The sequence below is a fragment of the Macrobrachium rosenbergii genome, chromosome 56, assembly GCF_040412425.1.
Source record: "Macrobrachium rosenbergii isolate ZJJX-2024 chromosome 56, ASM4041242v1, whole genome shotgun sequence".
In the NCBI taxonomy this organism is placed as follows: domain Eukaryota; kingdom Metazoa; phylum Arthropoda; class Malacostraca; order Decapoda; family Palaemonidae; genus Macrobrachium; species Macrobrachium rosenbergii.
Genome location: NC_089796.1, coordinates 57,042,182 through 57,062,183, shown reverse-complemented (window position 1 = coordinate 57,062,183; position 20,002 = coordinate 57,042,182). Strand labels below are relative to the sequence as shown.

The window sequence follows — 20,002 nt, the reverse complement described above, 5'->3', positions numbered from 1 at the left end:
GAAAAATAGAGGACCTTCTAGGATGTTTTGCCATGACTTCTAGGTAAACCTTAAGTGCTTGACCGGGCATAATGTCTTGTCTGCTAAATTGAGTTTTCTTATAAGAATGGACTTCCTTTTTAAAGGATCCATATTCTTCACTAATACGAGCTCCTGATGCTAATCCAATCAAGTGTGTTGTGGCTGTATTGGGTCCACTGAATTGAGGGGTTGATAGAAGTCTAAGCACCTTGTTCAGGGACTAAGTAATTGGAAGCCTTTCGGGAGTGGGCCTTTATAGAGCTAAGACTGCAGACAGGAATTGACAACTGCCACACTGGAGTCAATCCCGAATCCATAAAGCATGGGTTCCATTAATGCAGCCTTGTATGCCATGACTGTTGTAACCACAAGGCATTTGTCTTCGAAAGGGTATATAAGAAAAAGTGTTTCTATACAAATCTCAAGTGTGCTCTCAGTATGGATATAATCTAACCATATCTTCCATACGGACTGGTATTGCCGGATAGGTGATGTCCGTAATTTTTGCACTAGGTACCTAGTAATGTCGGGTGAGTAATTATCACAATAGATATTTTTAAAAAATCTATACGTGAAGGCGTCGGCTCAGAAAGGAGGATGCGTAAGAGACTTTCCTTCCTACTGTCTGGGATAGAACAGCAGATGATAGTGGAATTGATCTTTTTGTCCTTTGTTGAGGTAATAGGAACCAATGCCTGTTTGGCCAGTTTGGGCTATTAAGTAAGCTGTTCCTTTGAAGGTTAGAAGTTTGCTTAAAACCTTTGAAATCTGGGACAATGGAGGAAAAAGATCGTCCTTCCCTTGTTCCAGTCTTAAGGGAGGCATCTCTGGCTGTTGCTTGACTGTCAGGTTTGGAGACATATTAGGAGTTTGTGATTCTAGTATGTGGCCGAACAGGTTCACTTCTGGTTGTGGAAGCATTCTGGCTTAGTTTTGAAAAGAATGGTTGTCCAACATCCACTCTGTTAAACTGTTGTTTTTTCCATGATAGAAGAATTACACTATTACAGTGAGACCATGAGGTGGTGCACAGACATGTGCCACTCCTTTAGCGCCATCAAAGGATAGTTAACGTTACCATATTGAGAGAGGTAGATGTAGTCTGACTACTCTGGTGTGAGACATTGTGGCTGCTGTTCTCTCTCTTCTGGAGGTTTGAGTTCTTTGAGAGACAAAAAGGCAGCCATCAACTCCAGGAAATTGATATAAAAATTCCTGAGTAGCTGATCACCTCCCTGCCACCTGACAATCCTTCCAATGTCCTCCCAACCTGTCAACGAGGCACCTGTGTGTTTGTCACTCATACAGACGGAGAAGTCAGGGTGACCTGTTTCGCCAGAGATTCCTTCCAAATCCAAGGCCAAAGTATCTCCCCCAACTCATTTAATCCTTTGATGAGGTCTGCCTCACATCTTTTTTCTTGCATGCGATAGCCAGAATTTGTTCACATTTTTAGTTGCAATCTATGTATTGGATCTATTACTGATGAGAACTGCAGCAGGCCCATCGTGCATTCTGATTGCCGTCTGGAAACTCTGGGCTGTGCAAGGAACCTTTTGAGGACTTGCCTTATTCTGTTTTGAGTATGATGGGGAGAGACACAGGCCGTGAAGAGTATCCCAACACAGTCCCAGCCACTGAAAGTGTCTGCTGGCCGTGAGGCAGGATGTTTTCAAATTTATTATAAAACCTTTTGATTATACTGTAGTCTGTTGACCATTGCACTTAGGTTTTTCAAGCACTCTTTTCTTGTGGGCCCCCCAGATCTTTTTGTTTGAGTTCTCGAACGAATACCATTGCTAATTTTGTAAAATATTCTTTAGGCAATGTTTAGCCCAAAGGGCATGACTTTGAATCTGTACATATCTTTTCCTATATGGAACCTTAGGAAGGGGCAGAAGGGAATGGCTATAGGGATGTGCCATTGTGCATCTTTCAGATCTATAGAAACTGTCTGAGTCCCTTTCTGGAATGATTCAATGTACTTAAGCAACGGTAAGTATCTGAAACTTTTGGCAAACAATGTGTTTGTTTAGTGTTGATTGGTTGAGGTGTTTTCACGAGGTCTGGGGAAGCCTCTTTGTCTGCCTCTACCCCGAAAGGGCTTGGGTTGGACAAGAGAAATTGTCCTAGGGGGAAAAGCCGGAGACTCTAGGCTGTCTCACTGATTGTGTGAGGAGATCCTGCGTAGATTTCTGTTGAAGATCAGTCACAACCTGTAGCACAGTCGATTGAGGGAAAAGGTGCTTCTTGTTCAGAGGTGAGAAAAGGAGTGCGGGCTTCTGGGAAGGAGAAACTGTGTATGAACACCTTTTCTTGAGGATACCCATTGCAAAAAGGGAGGATAACTCAAAAGAGCTGTCTCTAATACCCTTATCCAGGCAAGAGATTACTCCCAAAAAATCTGAAGAGAAGTCTTCAGGGATATGAGGGCTCAGGGATATGAGGGCACTCCGTCACTTTACGAGCAAGAGCGCCTACTGCCCAATCGAGAAAGCTGAGCACTTCCAAGACTTTGAACAAATGCTTGATCAGATGGTACAATTCCAAGGACAAGAACAAAATCTTGGCTGCATTGAACGCCGACTGCCTGGAGGAGTCGATTAAACCGGAGAAGTCTCCCTGGGAGGAGGCAGGCACTCCCATGGAAGGAGCCTCTCCGGTCGCATACAAAAGATATCTTCTCTGTGACAGCTCTAGACTTCGAGGCATGAAAAGGGAGGGTTCTTCCCTGCTCCCCTCTTGCTCGAGAGTCAGTTTTTCTACTTCACGGGAGAGCCTTCTTAACTAGGGAAGAGGACAGGTATCATTTAGGCAGTCTTGAAGAAGGCATTAGTTTATCCATAATGTAAGTGAAGCCGGAGATGCAGAGAGAAGTGATCAGGAAAAGTCAACAGCAGAAAGTTGAGTAAGGGAGGCGTATTGCAGCGATGGGAGGGGAAACAGGGTCCTACTTCCCTCTTCCTCTGAAGATTGGTGACAGATCCGCAATGGGCTGGGGACTGATGGGGCTTTCTGAATTAAGCCCAGGATGTTGTCCACAATTTCACTGGATCGGCTGGAAGGGGATTCCAAAACAGAAGAATCCGTTGTGACAGGTAGAAACAAAGAAGACACAGGGCTCTGCCAAGAAACGGACGAAAATGGCGCTGGAAAGCTGGCAACAACCTTGGGCGCCAAAGGAGTGTCTTGCTGCAAGAGGGGAACAGGCGCCAATGGGTGCTCAGAAGTCGGTAGGCGCTCAGGAGCCGATGGGCACTCGGATGCCAATGGGCGCTCGGGACCTGATGAGCACTCAGGAGCCAAAGAGCGCTCAGCAGAGAAGCGCTCAGAAGATGATGGATGCACAACAGATGAATGGCACTCGGAGGGAGCCACAACAGAAGCAGCACCATGAACCACTGGAGAAGGAAGATCTGGCGCCACAGATGAAATCTCCGCCAACAAAGATTCAGGAACAGCAGATTGTACAGGCGTTACAAGCACAGGAGTTGGGCGCTGGAAAGCGTTCCGATATCACAACCTGTCTCGGCAAGTCCTCTAAAAGCAAAGATGCACGTTAGAAAGGCTAAGCTCGTGCTGAAGAGGCTCCGAGAAGTAGCTCAGGTTTAGAAGGTGGAACTGTCCACACCAACGCTGGTTGATCCTGGGAGAAACGTTCGGACCGTCCAGAAGCTTCAGGAAGGAAGATATTCTGAGGAAGCTCTCAGCTCTTCTTAATTGGAACAGTAGAAGGGTTGGCTCCGCAGCACGTCTTTTCAGAGGATAAGGTCGCCTAGCCATTAGGCGCCTAGGACTGGAGTCACTGCTGGAATACTAGAGACATAGGATCAATTCCATAGACACACCTTTCCAGCAGTGCTCTGTCGTAACCTGGGAATGTGCAAGTGCGACTGAGGGGCTTAGTGTTTGTGGGCAGACCCCCACCTCCTTTGGGCTGCCAGTTTGGCTCCTCCCAGGTTTAGGTGAGGTTGCAGGGGACCTGGCAGCTAGGAGAGTTGGTGGGACAGACAGCCACCTCCTCCACTAACACTTCACTGTCACCTTTCACATTCACTTTGTCCATTAGGACTTTAACAGAAACACCAATTTTCTCCATGGTCTGTGAGTAATCCAAACTTCAAGATTAATTCTCAATTCAAGGCTGGTAATGAGGGTGGAATCAGGAGTAGAGCCAGGGTGCAGAGTAATTGTACAGATTGAGACGGATTGGGAATAAAGAGATAAAAGAATCAGAATTATTAGACAAAGATTTTGCTGACACCTGACTAGCTAAAGTCTTACTACTAGCTCCAGCCACTGCTTTTCTCTTTTTATCCCTGTCTAATTTCGTCAAATGACTATTCAAGGTCTTCCAGATTTTTGGATCCCAATTCAGGGGAACAAATTGACCCCTGCAAGAAGTACAGAGAGTATGAGGGTCATAACATGCTTTAATCAGTCTCGTATTGCAGCCTTTACTGCAATACCTAACACTCTGAGAGCTCAAGTTGGACATGCTAACAAGTCGTGGCAAAGAAAGTCCAAATAATTGTCAAATTCGGTAATACTGTACTAGTCTTCAAAGAAAACCTGACACTAACTAATTGTGCTGAAAAGGGTACCACAAACAAATTCTTCACCAATGATCCAAGATCAACAGAGAAAGAAATTTCAAAACCGCTACAAGCCAATCACTGTAACCCACAGCCATCAATAAATGGGCAGAAACACATGGAAGGCTCATTTGCTCAGCTGGTTCCCTCTCTTACCCCGAAAGTGGACTCGCCAGCCAAAACAAAGTGGCGTTCCATGAATTTCAATTTAGCTGCGATGTAATAGAAACTAATAGCTATGTAATTACTTGGTAAGTAGCTTATATAAAAATCTTGTTTCAAGAGGGAATTCTGATTCAGTTGACTGTATTTGGCAGGTACCTTTATTACAACATTAGTAATAGACAATCCACTAAATAACCTTTTTACTTGTTTTTCAATGGCTTTGAAGTTTAATTCCCTTGCTTTATAACTCTGCTTTGCAAGTATTTTGCAGGTTGCTAATTGTTCCTTTTTACAAAAGGAAACAAATTGGATAATGGAGCAATGAGATAAATTTGACAAGTGTAACAAGGTTTGATAAACATCCATAAATTGGTTGAAGTTCTTATTGTGCTCTGTAGTTTGCCATTTTGAGAATATGTAGCTCATGCTAGTTTATGACAGATATTTTGTACAGTTCATAAAAATAATGAAGATGTATTACAGTATTTTTGAACTTGTATCAAAAGTAATAATAAAAAATTAGTGTGACATCTTCATAGAGTATTTGAAAATTACAGCATGCAAGCATCATCTTTGAAAAATAATTGTTAGTAATTTTACGAACAAGTTGAAGTTGTCTACTAGAAGCTGAAAATGGTAAAGATTATAGATACAATAAATACTTGCAGTGAAATTTCTTATATGATTATGATTCTTCATGAGAGAGCTGGATCCTATAACACTGCACTGATGGCTATCAAAAATATTTGTCTTATATTGCAACTTCCAAACAAGGGTCTTTATGCTGTAATTTACTTGCTTATATAATTAAGAATGCAATTTAAGACAGGCATGCTTTCTTTAATAATGCAATGAAACAATCCTTATTTTGTTCATAATCTGAAGTAGGCATACAAGTAAGGGAAGTGTGTCCCACAGTACAAGGGGGGGGGGACAATAAATAACATGATTCTGACTTGACTTTATTTTTTTTTTTTTGCTAGTGGTTACCTTGCAATTCATTAGCATTTCTTTTCTCATAAAGCAACATTTATATTTAACAATATATACTGAAAATTAGGCATCAGGAAATCATGTAATAAACTGAATGCAACATGCATTAACTTGAATTAAATACTGAATTTACATAATACTGGTAATCCTCAGTGCTAACATAAGAACATAGGGGAGTTACCTTCTTGACTCAAAAATCCAACCATGCAACTTATAATTACCCTGCAAAATGGATAGCTTTTGCATCAATTGAATATTACACCAGTTTTGCATGTTCTAAAAGGTTGTTGAGATGCAAATAAAATTTTGTTTACTAAAAATACTTTATTTTATCAAATTCAAATTAACTATAATTTAGAATTATAGCAGAAACTTGTATTTTTATTTATAACTTAGTAACCAACTTGTCAATATTTAGATAAGTACGCAAATAAATTTTTATCTACATCTTGCTAATGCTAAAAAATGAAAGAAAAAAAATTTAAAAATAAGATGAAGGCACCTATTGGATGAGGTACAGCTTTTTAAGGAGTCACTGAATATGCACATGTGCATATACATATTAATGAGACTTAGATAATGATACTCAATGAAACCTGAGGCATTCCTGCTTTTGAAAATATAAACAGTTAAAGATTTTGGAATATAAATAGATTAAAAATTCAGATCTTTAAATTAAAATAAGTAAACCATACAAAACTTAAGATCAAACTGTGCAACTTCAGAAGACTAATTAGAAATTATAAGAATTTAATAATCTTACACTATAGAAGTTCTTTACAAAAATAGTAATTAGTACATTTTTTCTATTATGTGCCTCTAGAAGATACAGACTTGACAGGTATTAATTATTTTTGATCTTGACTTCTACCTTTCTTGATGTGACTATGGTTCTGTTCTAACACTTCTAAAACATACCTGGGTACACTTGTAATCCAAGAAGCTAATATGAAAGTGAACCAAAATTTCTTAAGACAGGCAGGTTTGGAAGTCATTTTCAAAATTTCATTATAATTACAAAAACAGGGAACAGTAATAAACTTACATAAGAGTCTCACACAATACCAGGGTTTATATATGAAAATGAATTATGAGCAAATTTTCAATGGCCTGGTTAAGTACAACTCCTAAGTATGGTCCACCTTAAGTCCTAAACAAAAGCGCCTCAGCTTTATGTGGAACCTCAACAATTATTAATGGTACTATCAAGATTGCACAAAATTCTGACCCAAATTAAATTAGAAATACAATATGGGTTATGTTATTTATGGCTGCCTTTGTGTTTATAACTTTGTATATAATATATTAGCATCCCAGTATCATGATTAACATTTTGTATATAATATATTAGCATCCAAGTATCATGATTAACACTATCATTATGGCATATATATCCCCAGTCCACATACACATGCAAAACAAACAGAATAAAAATAAAAATACACATGTACAGTATGACTATGCGAGGATGGGTAACCTTTGTAACTTGTACAAAATGATACAATAAGATGCCACTATAATGTTGTTTCAACAATCAGTCTTCTTCAAAGGACTGACTAGTTTGTGATTCTAAAGGAAGGCCTAAAAATCCAAGAATTCAGTGACAATAAAAATGAAATCAAGCATTAAAGGATTTGGGAAAAAAAAGTGAGGGATGGAGGGGTAAGAAAGTGTTTTGAAGAAAACTAACATTCAAGAAACTTCAGTGAAATTGAAATATTACAATAGTTATTGGCAATGTCACACTAAGGCTTCAAAAACACCAAGGGGTAGTTTTTACAAGCCTAACTTACTACATATACAGTAATATACAGAGGAGAGAGATTTGAACACTGCATATAGTGACTTCATATTGTATTTGAAATTACAGTATAAATTTACTTTACAGGTACATGCTATGTCAAATGAATGTATTGGAGCCTGAGCATAAGAACCCTACTGAACAGCAACCACAGAACTCCTGAAATGAGTAAAGTACCATAAATACATCCTGGTCATATTTCAACTTTAAAATAAGATTTGCCCCCTTAGAAACTTAATTTTAAAGCTACTAATATTACAGACATATTACTAGGATAACCTCATCTTTTTTGATGCCTTGCAATCATTTTCACAATCTCCATTTTCTGCTGATACAGGACCTAAGTTGCGGAATATTCTACTTCGAGAGTGGTGTCCAAAAAGTGTTGGTAAGAGTGCAACACCATAACCTGTTGCACGTTCTCCCTGAAAGATGAACCTCGATTAAGATCATGGCAAGTTTTTGTGCTATTATGATGAGAATATCAAAGTACTGCATATTGTTTATTTTGATATACAACCCTTCTTCATATATGCATGTCCTTGAGTATGAAAGCTGGTTTGGTTGTTGAAGTCTGGTAAAGAGGTAGTTACAGGTGAGTCAGGGGGTACCACCCTCTCACCTAGCTGTAAACCCTCACTTTTTCTTTGGTTGCCATTGAGTCAACTTATCTTAACTACTGCTCTGTTGGTAGGGGTCTACCTTTGGTTTCTCTTCATAGATATTATAAAAGTCAGCTCTTTCACTGACTGCTTATGTGCCATTTCTTTTTAACTGCCATTATGGTCATGAATTGGTGCAGTCATCAAACAAGAATGTCCTCCATGCTGTCGACAGGTTTGGTTTGTTCCAAATTCTGGTCCCTGTTTGCCGGGTCAGTATCATCAAAAGAATTATCATTCTCACATCAAATGCACAATCAGTTCCCAGTTCTCATCCTAAGTTGCCTGCTCAATACTGCTTACAGGCATAATTGTTCTCCAGTACCATCCACAAGTTTTGTTTGTTCCAGTACTGATTACAGATTGGGTAGACAAATGCTATCAAGACTAGGGGAATTTCTCTTTGTTTGTTATTCTGAAGATTATACTTGTCAACTTTAATTATAGAGATTGCACTTGTTCTCTTTCCTCTGATTGGTTGCTCCTTAGAAATAAACTTTTGCATTACGTATTCAGATGTTTTGTTTGGTCTTTTTCTCTCTCATTAATGATCTGGGTTTGCAATAACTGGGAAAAGACCAGACTGCTAGGCCAAGCAGCAGTGGAAAAGCTGCAGGCCATTCTGCTAGACTTATGTATAGTGGCCTTGATGAGGATATCATTCAATTCCTATCCTGGGAGGAAACACCATACAGACTGTTGTCCATGGCAAACCCTGGTTCCCAACATCTCACTTCAGATACTTCATGGTGTCCAGTAAATACCCTGAGTGGGAATCTGGTGGTCTATTCCTACCACCTCTTATTCAACCAGATAGTGGTTACATGAGGGGTGAGGCCTTACCTGAAAGTCGACCAGGTGAGACCAGCGACAGTCAGATCTGGTTCCATAAAAAAATTCTTTTGGTTATTCATGTTCCAGGATCATTGATAGCCTTTAGTGACACCTCAAGTATCAATACCAACTGGGAGATTCTATATCTTCAGTATAAAGAGCACAACTTCTCTGGCCCACTACCTGGTGATTTGCAGATACTTGGTCTCTTGGAGAAGTTGTCCACTTTTCCCTTAGCCATTTGTCCTTCTCTGGCTCGATACCTGATGATTTTAAGATACTTGGTCTCCTGGAGAAGTTGGCCATTTTTCCCTTAGCCAATCTTGAAATTGGACAGGTTTAGGAAAAGTGTATCCCTTCCTGAGACCTCACTTTCCCACATCCAGGTGCATCCTCCTATGCCATTTGGCCTACCGAGTTGGTCCCAGGTATGCAAATACAGGAATGGTTTGCAAAACACCGTTGTCTCTCACTGAGAATTCTGCAGACTTTAAGCACAAGCATGTGTCCCAGGTTCATTCTATCCCCTGTGGTAAAGGATTCGCTCTCTTTCAGCACTTCTATAGAGCAGGTCATAAACCTGTTGTATCTTCCTCCTACAGGTGTTACTTCTCTTTTTCCCCCTTTCAAGAATGAGCTCTAATCATTCCTTGAGCTGGAAGTTTCTGGAAAGTAACTGATCTTTCTTGAGAGTCGTCATGCTGGTTTTCCTTCCCTAGAATTGTTCCCAAGGTGAAATGTGTCTTAAGTATTTTCTCTAAGGCATTTGCTAAGCCTCGCAGGGAATTCTTGGAAGGATCTCTTTGCCACTGTCTTCTAACTGTCTCACCATTAACAAAGATCACATACAAACCTTTTGGTGCAAACTTTCTGATGTTTATATGGTGGTGCTCTCCCAGTTACTTGCTTGTTGGCAGTTACTGAGAAGGAAACATTCTTTCCTTTCCAATTTGTGACTCAAGCAGCCTTCAGATCATTCAGCAATGGAAACAATTTTGTCTCTGCTTACCTCGTGAAGCTCGAGGTTTGCATCAGTCTCTTTCACACAGGGATGATTTTCAAATTTTAGCCACCAAAGTTTGGTGTGTCATCCTTCTTAGGATCTACAGTGGTTGCATAGCTGGCCCCCACTCTATTTAGAGAAAGAACCTTGTCTAAGGTTCATGGTTGGGCTTGGGTAGGCAATTTAATGCAATAGTTGTCTGGCTCCTTCCTAACTTCACTTTCATCCCACCCAATTGACAGTCCAATCCATGTTTGTGCTGGTTGGAGGCAGTTTCTGGTATGGTGCCCAACAGAATGCCTTTGTGCAAAGCTTTGGCACAGGATGAAAGGGTGGTACCCCATCATACCTACAGCTACCTTGTTATCAAGCTTGAATGACTGAATGGAAGTGTTTGACACTATTTCAATTCATTATCAAAAAACATAGACTGGTTAATTATACACAGCAAAGTTAGATATGCTGAAATTTCTACGATTAAGACTATTTGCGTATGGGTTCTGTGTCTGAGACTTTTGTCTCTTTGATGATTGAAATCATGAAAATGACATACAACTTTTTTCCCTGCTATTGTGACCTACAGTCTATGCTCAGGTACTGAGTCATGTGTAATTTCCAAGATCCATGGGTCAAATGTCAATTATTCTTAAATCCCAAACTCCAAACACAATCTTGTATACTTACGCAATGGACTGGGTAGGCCATATCAACATGAATCCAGTTACCAGGAAAATCAAATCCTAGATGAGCAGCTATAAAAAGCCCAGCACAGCTTGAAGTTGCATTGGAACGGTCCTGAAAGTAAAATTGTATTTAGAGGACATAAAAGTATAATACACTCATGTTTTAAAGAAAACAGAAAACTTCCTGAAAATGGCACCAACTTGTGTTCAACCTGTCTAATGCCAACACTTTCACATCCAAATATTTCTAAAGCATATGAAGATAAAGCACTCATGCATTCACTTTCTTGTACAAAAGGACCCAAAAAATAATGGGGATGGAACACAAGTACAGTCAACCCACCGTATTTGCAGGGGATAGAAACCACAACCCCCGTGAAAAGCTAAAATCCACTTATAACTGCCTATTTTAATAGTTAAAATACCAAACACACTTATAACTGCCTATTTTAATAGTTTAAAATACCAAACACACTTATAACTGCCTATTTTAATAGTTAAAACACCAAATATAAGTTAAGCATCCCAAGACTTTAAATCATTTTCATATTTCGATATTATTTCAGTACCACTTTACTACTTCAATATGTATCATTTCTGAGCAGCTAGCTATAATGAGGTGAGAAAACCAGTTTAGATGAGCTGTAGCTACTACGAAGGTTTACTGTAAAGAGATGGTTCAAAATAATGAGGTCCCTCATATACGTATGAAGGGGAGAAAACCGGTGTAATACCAGCCCAAAGCTTAAAAATCTGTTTCTTTCCACATAAGTCTGTCTCTCTCTCTTCGAGTTATTATTTAATCTTATTACTATTATTACAGGTACACTATTATTATTATTATTATTATTTAATATTATTAATATTTGACTGATTGACTGGTTGATTGATTTATAGATTTTAGGCATACATGCCAAGCACTGGGGCAACTAAGGCCGTTCAGTGCTGAAACAGAAATTGACTGAAAAGGTTTTAAAGGTTAACAGAAGGAAAACCTTGCAGTTGCACTAGGAATCAATTGTTAGGAGAGGGTGGACAGTAAGATGGAAGAAAGAGAATACGAACGGAGGTATAGTAAAAGGAATGAAAGAGGTTGCAACTAGGGGCCAAAGGGACACTGTGAAGAAACTTAAGTAATGCCTACATTGCACCACATGAGGTGCACTGACAGCACTAGCCCCCTACAGGGTATTAATATTTGGAAATTAGTACTTACTATTACCTGTATTAATGATGGCACTACCCCTCCCCCCAGGTATTAATATTTAAAAACTGGTACTTATTATTACCTGTTTTAATACAGGTATAGTACAGGCAGGCCCCAGTTAACAGTGGGGGTTCCGTTCCCAGCCGAGCACTGATAACCAAAAATCATTGATAACAAGATCATCACAGTAATTATGGTAATAAATGGTGTTTAAGACGCTGTAAGTGCCCACAACGCTGATAAAGTGCCTACTGATGTCAAACTGCCAACTGGCACTGAAAATTGCTTGCTGACACTGAAAATCTGGTTAATGATGTCGTTCGTCAAGTGCCGTAAAACCAAAATGTCATTAACAGATGCTGCCGATAACTGGGGACTGCCTGTATTATTATTATTATTATATTATTACAGTAAACTCCCCAGATTCGCAAGGGACACAATTTCAGCAAATAAAGCAAAAACTGCAAATGCTAAAAACACTTAAAAAAACACCAGAACCAAAAAACACTGAACTTGCCTAATATTTTGATAGTTCAAACACAAAAAACCTAACAATGCTTATACAGGCAGTCTCCGATTATCGGTGGCCTGGTTTCACGGCCCTTGTCTGGCAACGACGATAACTAGATTTTCGACACCTATCTCTGGTTATCGGTGCCAATCCCCACTTATCAGCGCCCATAACCAGGGATCGGCACCATTATCACTGATTTTCAGTTATCATCACGCTGTTGGGAAAGGAACCCCCGCCAATAACCTGGAACTGCCTGTACAGGTATTATCCTACTTATGATGGGGTTAGGTTCTAAAAAACCCATCGTTTATTGGAAAAAACACATCTTTAACACAGACTAGCCTACACTAGGGTATTCAGTACCATGTATACATATATGGTAGCCTAGCCTACACTATAAAGTATACTCTGTACATATACGGTACAGTAATTATTATCAGCTAATTCTAGAGGTTCATGCAGTTTGACATATGATAATTCAGTATGAAAAGAAATTGAATAACAAACAAGAATTAGCTTAGCCCACACTATGGCATATTGTATACACATACAGTAGCCTAGCCTACATTATACTGTACTCTATATTCACATATTAATATAGTATTATACAAACATCAACATAGTGATATGCATCTTTTCCATGGATTTTTAAAATGTTGCCTGCGCCAGTCGCCCGTGAAATTTAAAAATATGTATTTTCAAAATATTGTCGTATCGATATTAATTGCTAATCCCATCGTAAAAGCGAATTATCATAACTCGAGCACTACCTGTATAGTGTAAAAATATACCAGTCCTATTCTACTTAACGTCTTTTGCAACACAACTACGGTAATTGTTTACTACCTTACGATGGTTGAAAAACAAGCAAAACAGCTGTTGTTATCCGATTCGGTTATAAGCAAAACAAGAGTCTCTCGCAAGAGTATAACGTTACTGACAATACTTTTATCATTCTCTTTTATTTTTTTAACTAGAAGATATGATAAAGAGATGGAGGACAACAAGTTGGTCTATTGTAATTCGGTTTCTCTTGCTGCCTGATTGTACGCCGCTGCCTGCACCTGGCCAAAACTTAAAAATATTTTATAAATACAGGTATTGTCGTATCTGTAGTAACTGATTACCCCATTGCAAAATCGAATCATTGTAAGGCGAATTATCGTAACTCGAGCACTGCCTGGGTACCCGAGTATTTTAACAGTTTTATCACAAAAACTGCATTTAATCATGAAAAGATATGATATACAGTAATTAGTGAATATTTCTCAGTGAAAAATACTGCGAATGGGCGAATTTTCCGCGAATGTGTATATATGTTCCATAGAGAAATCTGCGAATTGTGAGAAAGCGAATACAGGGGCTTTACTGTATTAGTTAATCTTAAGAAATCTTATTACTCTTAATATCTGAAAATTAGTAAATAATTTTTTTATAAAAATTACTAGTTTATAATTAATTTGTATTGTTCGTAACTAACAAACCTGCGGTCTTAAAATAAGGGTAAATCTTCTGGCGCCAGCTGGAAACTGGTAAAAACAATCAAAACGGTAATGCAAGGAATGAGTGACACTGGGGTTCATTTGTTGGTACGCGTGAGGCTTGGTTGTCAACCTACTTTGAACCTGTGATGTAGTGAGTTTTCTTCCAGCCCAGGAACAAAACTTTGAGGGGTGGCTAGAGGTGGGCAGTCTATGTTAAGACCGCAAGTTTGTTAGCTATGAAAATTACAAATTCATTTTAAATTTGTCAATTGTTCATATGAGGAACAAACCTGGGTCTTAACATAAGGAGAGACTCACTCTTGGTGGATGGAAAGTAAGCCTTGAACCAACTGGATATTCAAGACACCTGGTCTCACTTCCTGGATGGGTGGATTCGACAAGCCTCTGACCTGTTGAATATGTGCTAGTTCCTTGCTAGGTGAGCGGGTTCCGTTCTCAGCTACCACTCTGTTGGTCGCGAGTTCGAATCTCGACCGCCAGTGAAGAATAAGAGAATTAGTTTCTGGTGATGAAATTCATTTCGCTATAATGCCAGGTTGATTCACAATAAGCTGTAGGTCCCGTTGCTAGGTAACCAATTGGTTTCTTAGCCATGTAAAAATAAATCTAAGCCCGGGCCAGCCCTGGGAGAGCTGTTAATCAGCAGCTCAGTGGTCTGAATTAAACTAAGATATAACTTGAATGCATGTACTACTAATTAAGTAAGTATACCTTAGGTTTGCAGACCACTGGAGCTGATGCTGTCCCAGGCTGGCCCAAGGATTAGACTTATTTTCGTGGCTAAGAACCAGATTGTTGCCTGTAGCAAGGACCCACAGCAGTGAATCCAACCCTAGCAAAATAATTTCTATCGAAATAAATTCTCTAACTCTTCATCAGCTGGTGGTGGGGTTGAACTCCGGCCCATCGAGCGACGGTCTGAAGCTCAACCGACTCAGCCAAGGGAGAGATTATGTACTACTATTGTGCTGTTTTGTTGATGTAGCTCATAAGCACGTTTGTGTTTCCTTAACCGTGCAATTAGTCCTCGTCCATTTTTGCCAAAATATTTTCCTGTACAATCCATGCATCGTATGGGATTTTTGCAGTTATATGTTTCTTACTAGGTTGCGTCTTATGGTACTTTCATATTTGAACACAATTTTAGTGCCCTTCTGATATTTGTTTACAACTACTTATATTCTTTACTTCAGGATTAAAGGGAAGCGTTACATATCTTCTTGGTTTTCCCTTGCTGTTATCTTTAAGACCTTAGAATCACCTCTTTGCCCTCAAAATTGCTTTCTCAATGAAGTGAGGGGGGTACCTGAGGCTTCTGAATGTTGCCGAGATATGTTGAAGTTCGCCGTCTATATATTCGGGGTCACAAATTCTGAATGCTCATAATGAAAAATTCATAATGACATTACTTTTTATTTCTTTTGAGTGAAAAGAATAAAAGTGGATATAACTCTCTGAATTGGTCGTTTTTCGATAAACAGAAAATTTGAATATCTGACTATTACAATCCCTAAAAACCAGAACACCTAAAAAGGGTAATTTAGATCTTCTGGATTTTAGGAATTGTAATAGTCAGATATTCAAATTTTCTGTTTATTGAAAAACAACCAATTCTTAAAGAGTTATATCCACTTTTATTCTTTCACTCAAAAAGAAAATAAGTAACATTATAATTTTTCATTATAACATTCAGAATTTGTGAATTATAGACAAACTTCAACATATCTCGGCTGGCAATATCGAAAGCCTCATGTCAACCTTCACTTCATTGAGAAAGCAATTTTGAGAACAAAGAGGTTTCTACGGTCTTAAAGATAACAGCAAGGGAAAACCAAGAAGATATGTAATGCTTCCCTTTAATCCTGACGTAAAGAATATAAGTAGTTATGTAAACAAATGTCAGGACACTAAAATTGTGTTCAAATATGAAAATACCATGAGACACAACCTAGTAAGAAACAACAATAACCGCAAGAATCCCACAGTCCCGGGTGTTTATGAAATACCATGTGTGGATTGTACAGGAAAATATTTTGTCGAAAGTGGACAAGGACTAATTACACAGTTAGGGGAACACAAACGTGCTTATGAGCTACATCAACAAAACAGCGCAATAGTAGCACATGCATTCGGTAATGACCATAGACTCAATTGGAACAAGGCTAATATCTCTAAAAGCAACAATGTGAATGTCAGGCGACTAGTTGAGGGAGCTGGTATAAGCTTAGGAAAGTCCTTCAAAGGAAACACGTCTTTTGTTAACGAAGACCCAGTTGTTAACTTTTATATTGTCAATATGTTTTTAAAATATTTTAATTTTACGACAGGCTCTGTCTTTCCCTCCCCCGATGCTGCATCTGCTTTGCCTCTTCCTGTCCAGGTAACAAGCTGCCCCAGGGGAGTCTGGTTACGGTACCCAAGCTGTGCCTCCTAATGAAGGACCTCTTGCAATGTTGCATCAACCCGTATGGAGATCGAGTAGAATTGCGGCCAGGACTATTAAGAGCGAGGAAATCACCTAATTAGAATAACTGCCTTCGTTCCTTATCACTGGTCTATTTGGAAGCTAATTACCGGTGTCAACGATCTTTAGACTTTTATTTTTAAAAATTTTTTTGTTTTTATTTTTAAGTTTACCTCTGTACATTACATGTAAAATTCCCCATTGTGACTGAAGATGAACCAAGAGTAGGGTTCAAAAGCTTTTAAAAATTTTACACGAGCCTTAAACAGTTATATTACTGTGGACCCTTTAGAATGTTTATGAAATCTCATGATAGAGAGCTTTTTTCCATAACTGGTAATGTTAGGAAATAGAAACCTACCAACATGAACCACTATATCTAAAAGAGATAAATCTCTGGCAGAAGCAGACATCCACACTGGAAAACAGTATTCTAGTAAAGGAAGGACAAATGACATAAAACAGGTTGCACTGACTATATCACTGTCATAAATATATGATGCCTTACATACAATACCTAACTTCTGTGCAGCACTTTCTGACACTTTCATTAGAGGCTTCTCAAAAGCAAGATGTGAGTCCAAAGCTATACCAAGTATAGTTAAAGCTTCAGACTTATTCAGCAGTCCCATCCACCTGGCAGGGCCTTATGAAGAGCAGCTACTTCATATCTGCTTTTTACCTCTCAATGCTGTTCTTCTCGGCCTCCAAACATTTTGACATCCTTAAATGGATGGACAGTTGGAATCATGTCTGACAACAACCATATTCGCTTAGTTGAGGAACTAAGTAGACACCCACTCAGAGAGTCACCGAGTTGGTTGGCCATTGGAAATCATTTTGGCAGACAAATACGACAGATTTAGTGCCCAGGTTTGTTCCATGGGGCCAGAACACATTTTTAAGTGCCATGAGCATCAATTACCAAACCTTCCATCAGAATGGTTAATGAACACTGGTATTGGGAGGAGTCTTGGTAGATTGGGAACTCCACTTGGCAATCTCTTAGCAACAACACTAGCAACAAGCTGCCAGTTTATCGCTCAGCTCACCCAGATATGGCAATCTGCAAGATGAATGTGATTATGCTGCCGTGGAACAATTTGGATGTCTATGCCCTTCCTCATGTTGATCAGGAAAGTACTAGTGAGGCTGCAAATGCTAACACACTAAACACACCACAACCCTCATTGCACCACTCTCCCAACAAAAGTGGTTTACTGACCTTCTGAACCTGGTCACTGACAGGTTCAGTGTTTTAAGCTCTGGGGTTTAACTCCAGACCGAGCACCAATTTTCATAAGTTCCACAATTAGCTGTAATCACTCCGTTACCATGTGCAGAAGCTTTTTGGACTTTGCAAAAGCTACAATCAAAACACAGTGAAGAACTTAGACTAACCATTGTCAAGGAAAGTTGGCCTAGTTCATTAGCTAGTTTAACATAAGGAATATTCTTACATTTAGCACCTCTATTCCTGTAATTACCAAATTTCTCATATTTCTTCATTTGAATGCAAAACTCTTTGCCTAAGATTACATGATACAAAATGGCTCTTTTTGTCATCATCCATCAAGATCTGGATTGAGTGCTGATTAGGACATCTTAGAATTAATTCAACATTTTCATCAGTCTTACCCAATGGATTGAGTGAAACCTCCTACCTAACTGGACTTGGCCTTGGTTCCGAGGAGCCTGGTATGGCTGCCATATAAACCTCTACTTGTTTTATCTACTCAATTTCACCATCAAAATTAAAAATTTTTTTTTTTTTTCTTTCAAGTTTGGCTCCAAAGCATATCAGTAAGCTATATACCTTAAGTGGGAATTTAACACCACTTGAAGAACTTGTCAAAACACAATCCCCCAGTGCTCCAGATTTACCAGTCACTCTTTATACTTTCTCTGCTTTGCCTATGACTACTAATAGCAAGGACCATATTTGTCTCATCTAGTCAGTCAGAATTTACTTTTCTACAACACATGAATTGTTTGTCATACATGTCACTGAATGGCATTTTGGATCTGTCAGGATCCTGCGATTACAGACAGTCCCCCGGTTATCGGCGGAGTTCCGTTCCCAACTGCGTGACGATAGCCGAAAATCGCCGCTAACCGAAAATTGGCGAAAATAGCAGATTCCTGGTTATCGGCGCTGATAATCGGTTATCGGTGCCGATAATCGGTTATCGGTGCCAATAACCGGCGACCAGCGCCGATAATTGGTTATCAGCGATGATAACCAGGAATCAGTGTCGAAAATCCAGTTATCGTCGTCGCTAGACAAGTGCCGTAAAACCGGATCGCCAATAACCAATGCTCCCGATAACCGGGGACTGCCTGTACATGGTACGTGCCCAGGAAGTAACAGCGACTTTATCCTCCAATCTAATAATGTGTAATTGATGATACTGTAGTGAATTACATACCGTAAGAGATTATGGCAATCACATACACACTTACACAAATTACAAAAGTATGCCTTGTACATGCAGCTGCAATTACTTAGTTTCTTGTCTGTGCGCTTGACCTCAACTTGCTATATAGAATCCACATGCTATTGAAACATTTGAAGACAATTAATAATCATAATAATAATAAACAAAAAGTAGTTACTGACATCCATTTAAGATTGTCCAAAACTTGTAAAAACAATGGGAAAGGTTCATGCAAACAAAAATAAATATTACTAAAGTAAATTCAGTATAGATATAACCTAAGGACACGCCCCCTCAGGGTACTATATCATATGCCTGGTACTCTCAATAGCTTTCTTAATTATTCAAGAGATGAGAGGAGGAGGAAGCTGGTTTGGGTTCACTATCATTTTATTGATGGGATTCACTATCAATTTATTAATGGGACCATTATACTCTTATTTTATTACATTACATTATTGTATTAATTCATAAATGAGCAATATTGTTTAGTATTATCTTACTTTTTAATTTCATCTCATATAACATGTCTGTCTGTATGCATGTATGTTGCCATGGCTTACTAAGCTATGTAATGATTTGCGAAGAGTTGTAGGTTATAATTTTGTGTAGGCCTATAGTTGTCAATGTTTGCTTTCTTATTGTAGCATAGGCCTATCCATCTGTTTTTCATTCTATTCCCTTCTTCTTCCTCTTCAAAAGGTTTATCTTTAATCTAACACTTATGACCGTATTTTTAAAGTTTTTGCCTACATAAAGACAATGTTGTTCGATTTCTGTCATTAGCTCGCTCGCTCTCTCTCTCTAAATGCAATTAAAATATCACCCTGCAGTGTTGTTGCCATGGTAAGTGTGCATGGGTGCCAGATTGTTTCAATTTTTAAATACAAAAAACCTCAGAAATATGCCAAAAGATGCTATATTCACTGTAAATTATGTATAAGTTCTGCTTCATTGGTGTTATTATTTTTATTATTATTTTTTTTTAAGTTTTCTCATTTTTTATACCATTATGGTAACGTGATGTGATAAAGTATTCTATTGTCTTAGCGCAGGAAGACTGATTGGTGCCAACAGTTTTTCCCGCCCCTCCCCCCTTAATCTGTACAACAGTGCA

General features: G+C 38.9%; 1 protein-coding gene across 2 annotated transcripts in view; it reads right to left on the bottom strand.

Moving 5' to 3' along the window:
- Positions 1 to 5,730: 5,730 nt before the first annotated feature.
- The window catches only part of grsm (granny smith), a 117,469-nt gene continuing 103,197 nt past the window's right edge, over positions 5,731 to 20,002 (bottom strand). For both annotated transcript variants that reach the window (XM_067101316.1, XM_067101317.1), the window contains exons 10-11: positions 10,759 to 10,869; positions 5,731 to 8,000 (exon numbers count right to left, since the gene is read on the bottom strand). In XM_067101316.1, coding sequence (XP_066957417.1) covers positions 7,845 to 8,000; positions 10,759 to 10,869 — 267 coding nt within the window. In that variant the 3' untranslated portion in view covers positions 5,731 to 7,844. The remainder of the gene's footprint in view (positions 8,001 to 10,758; positions 10,870 to 20,002) is intronic.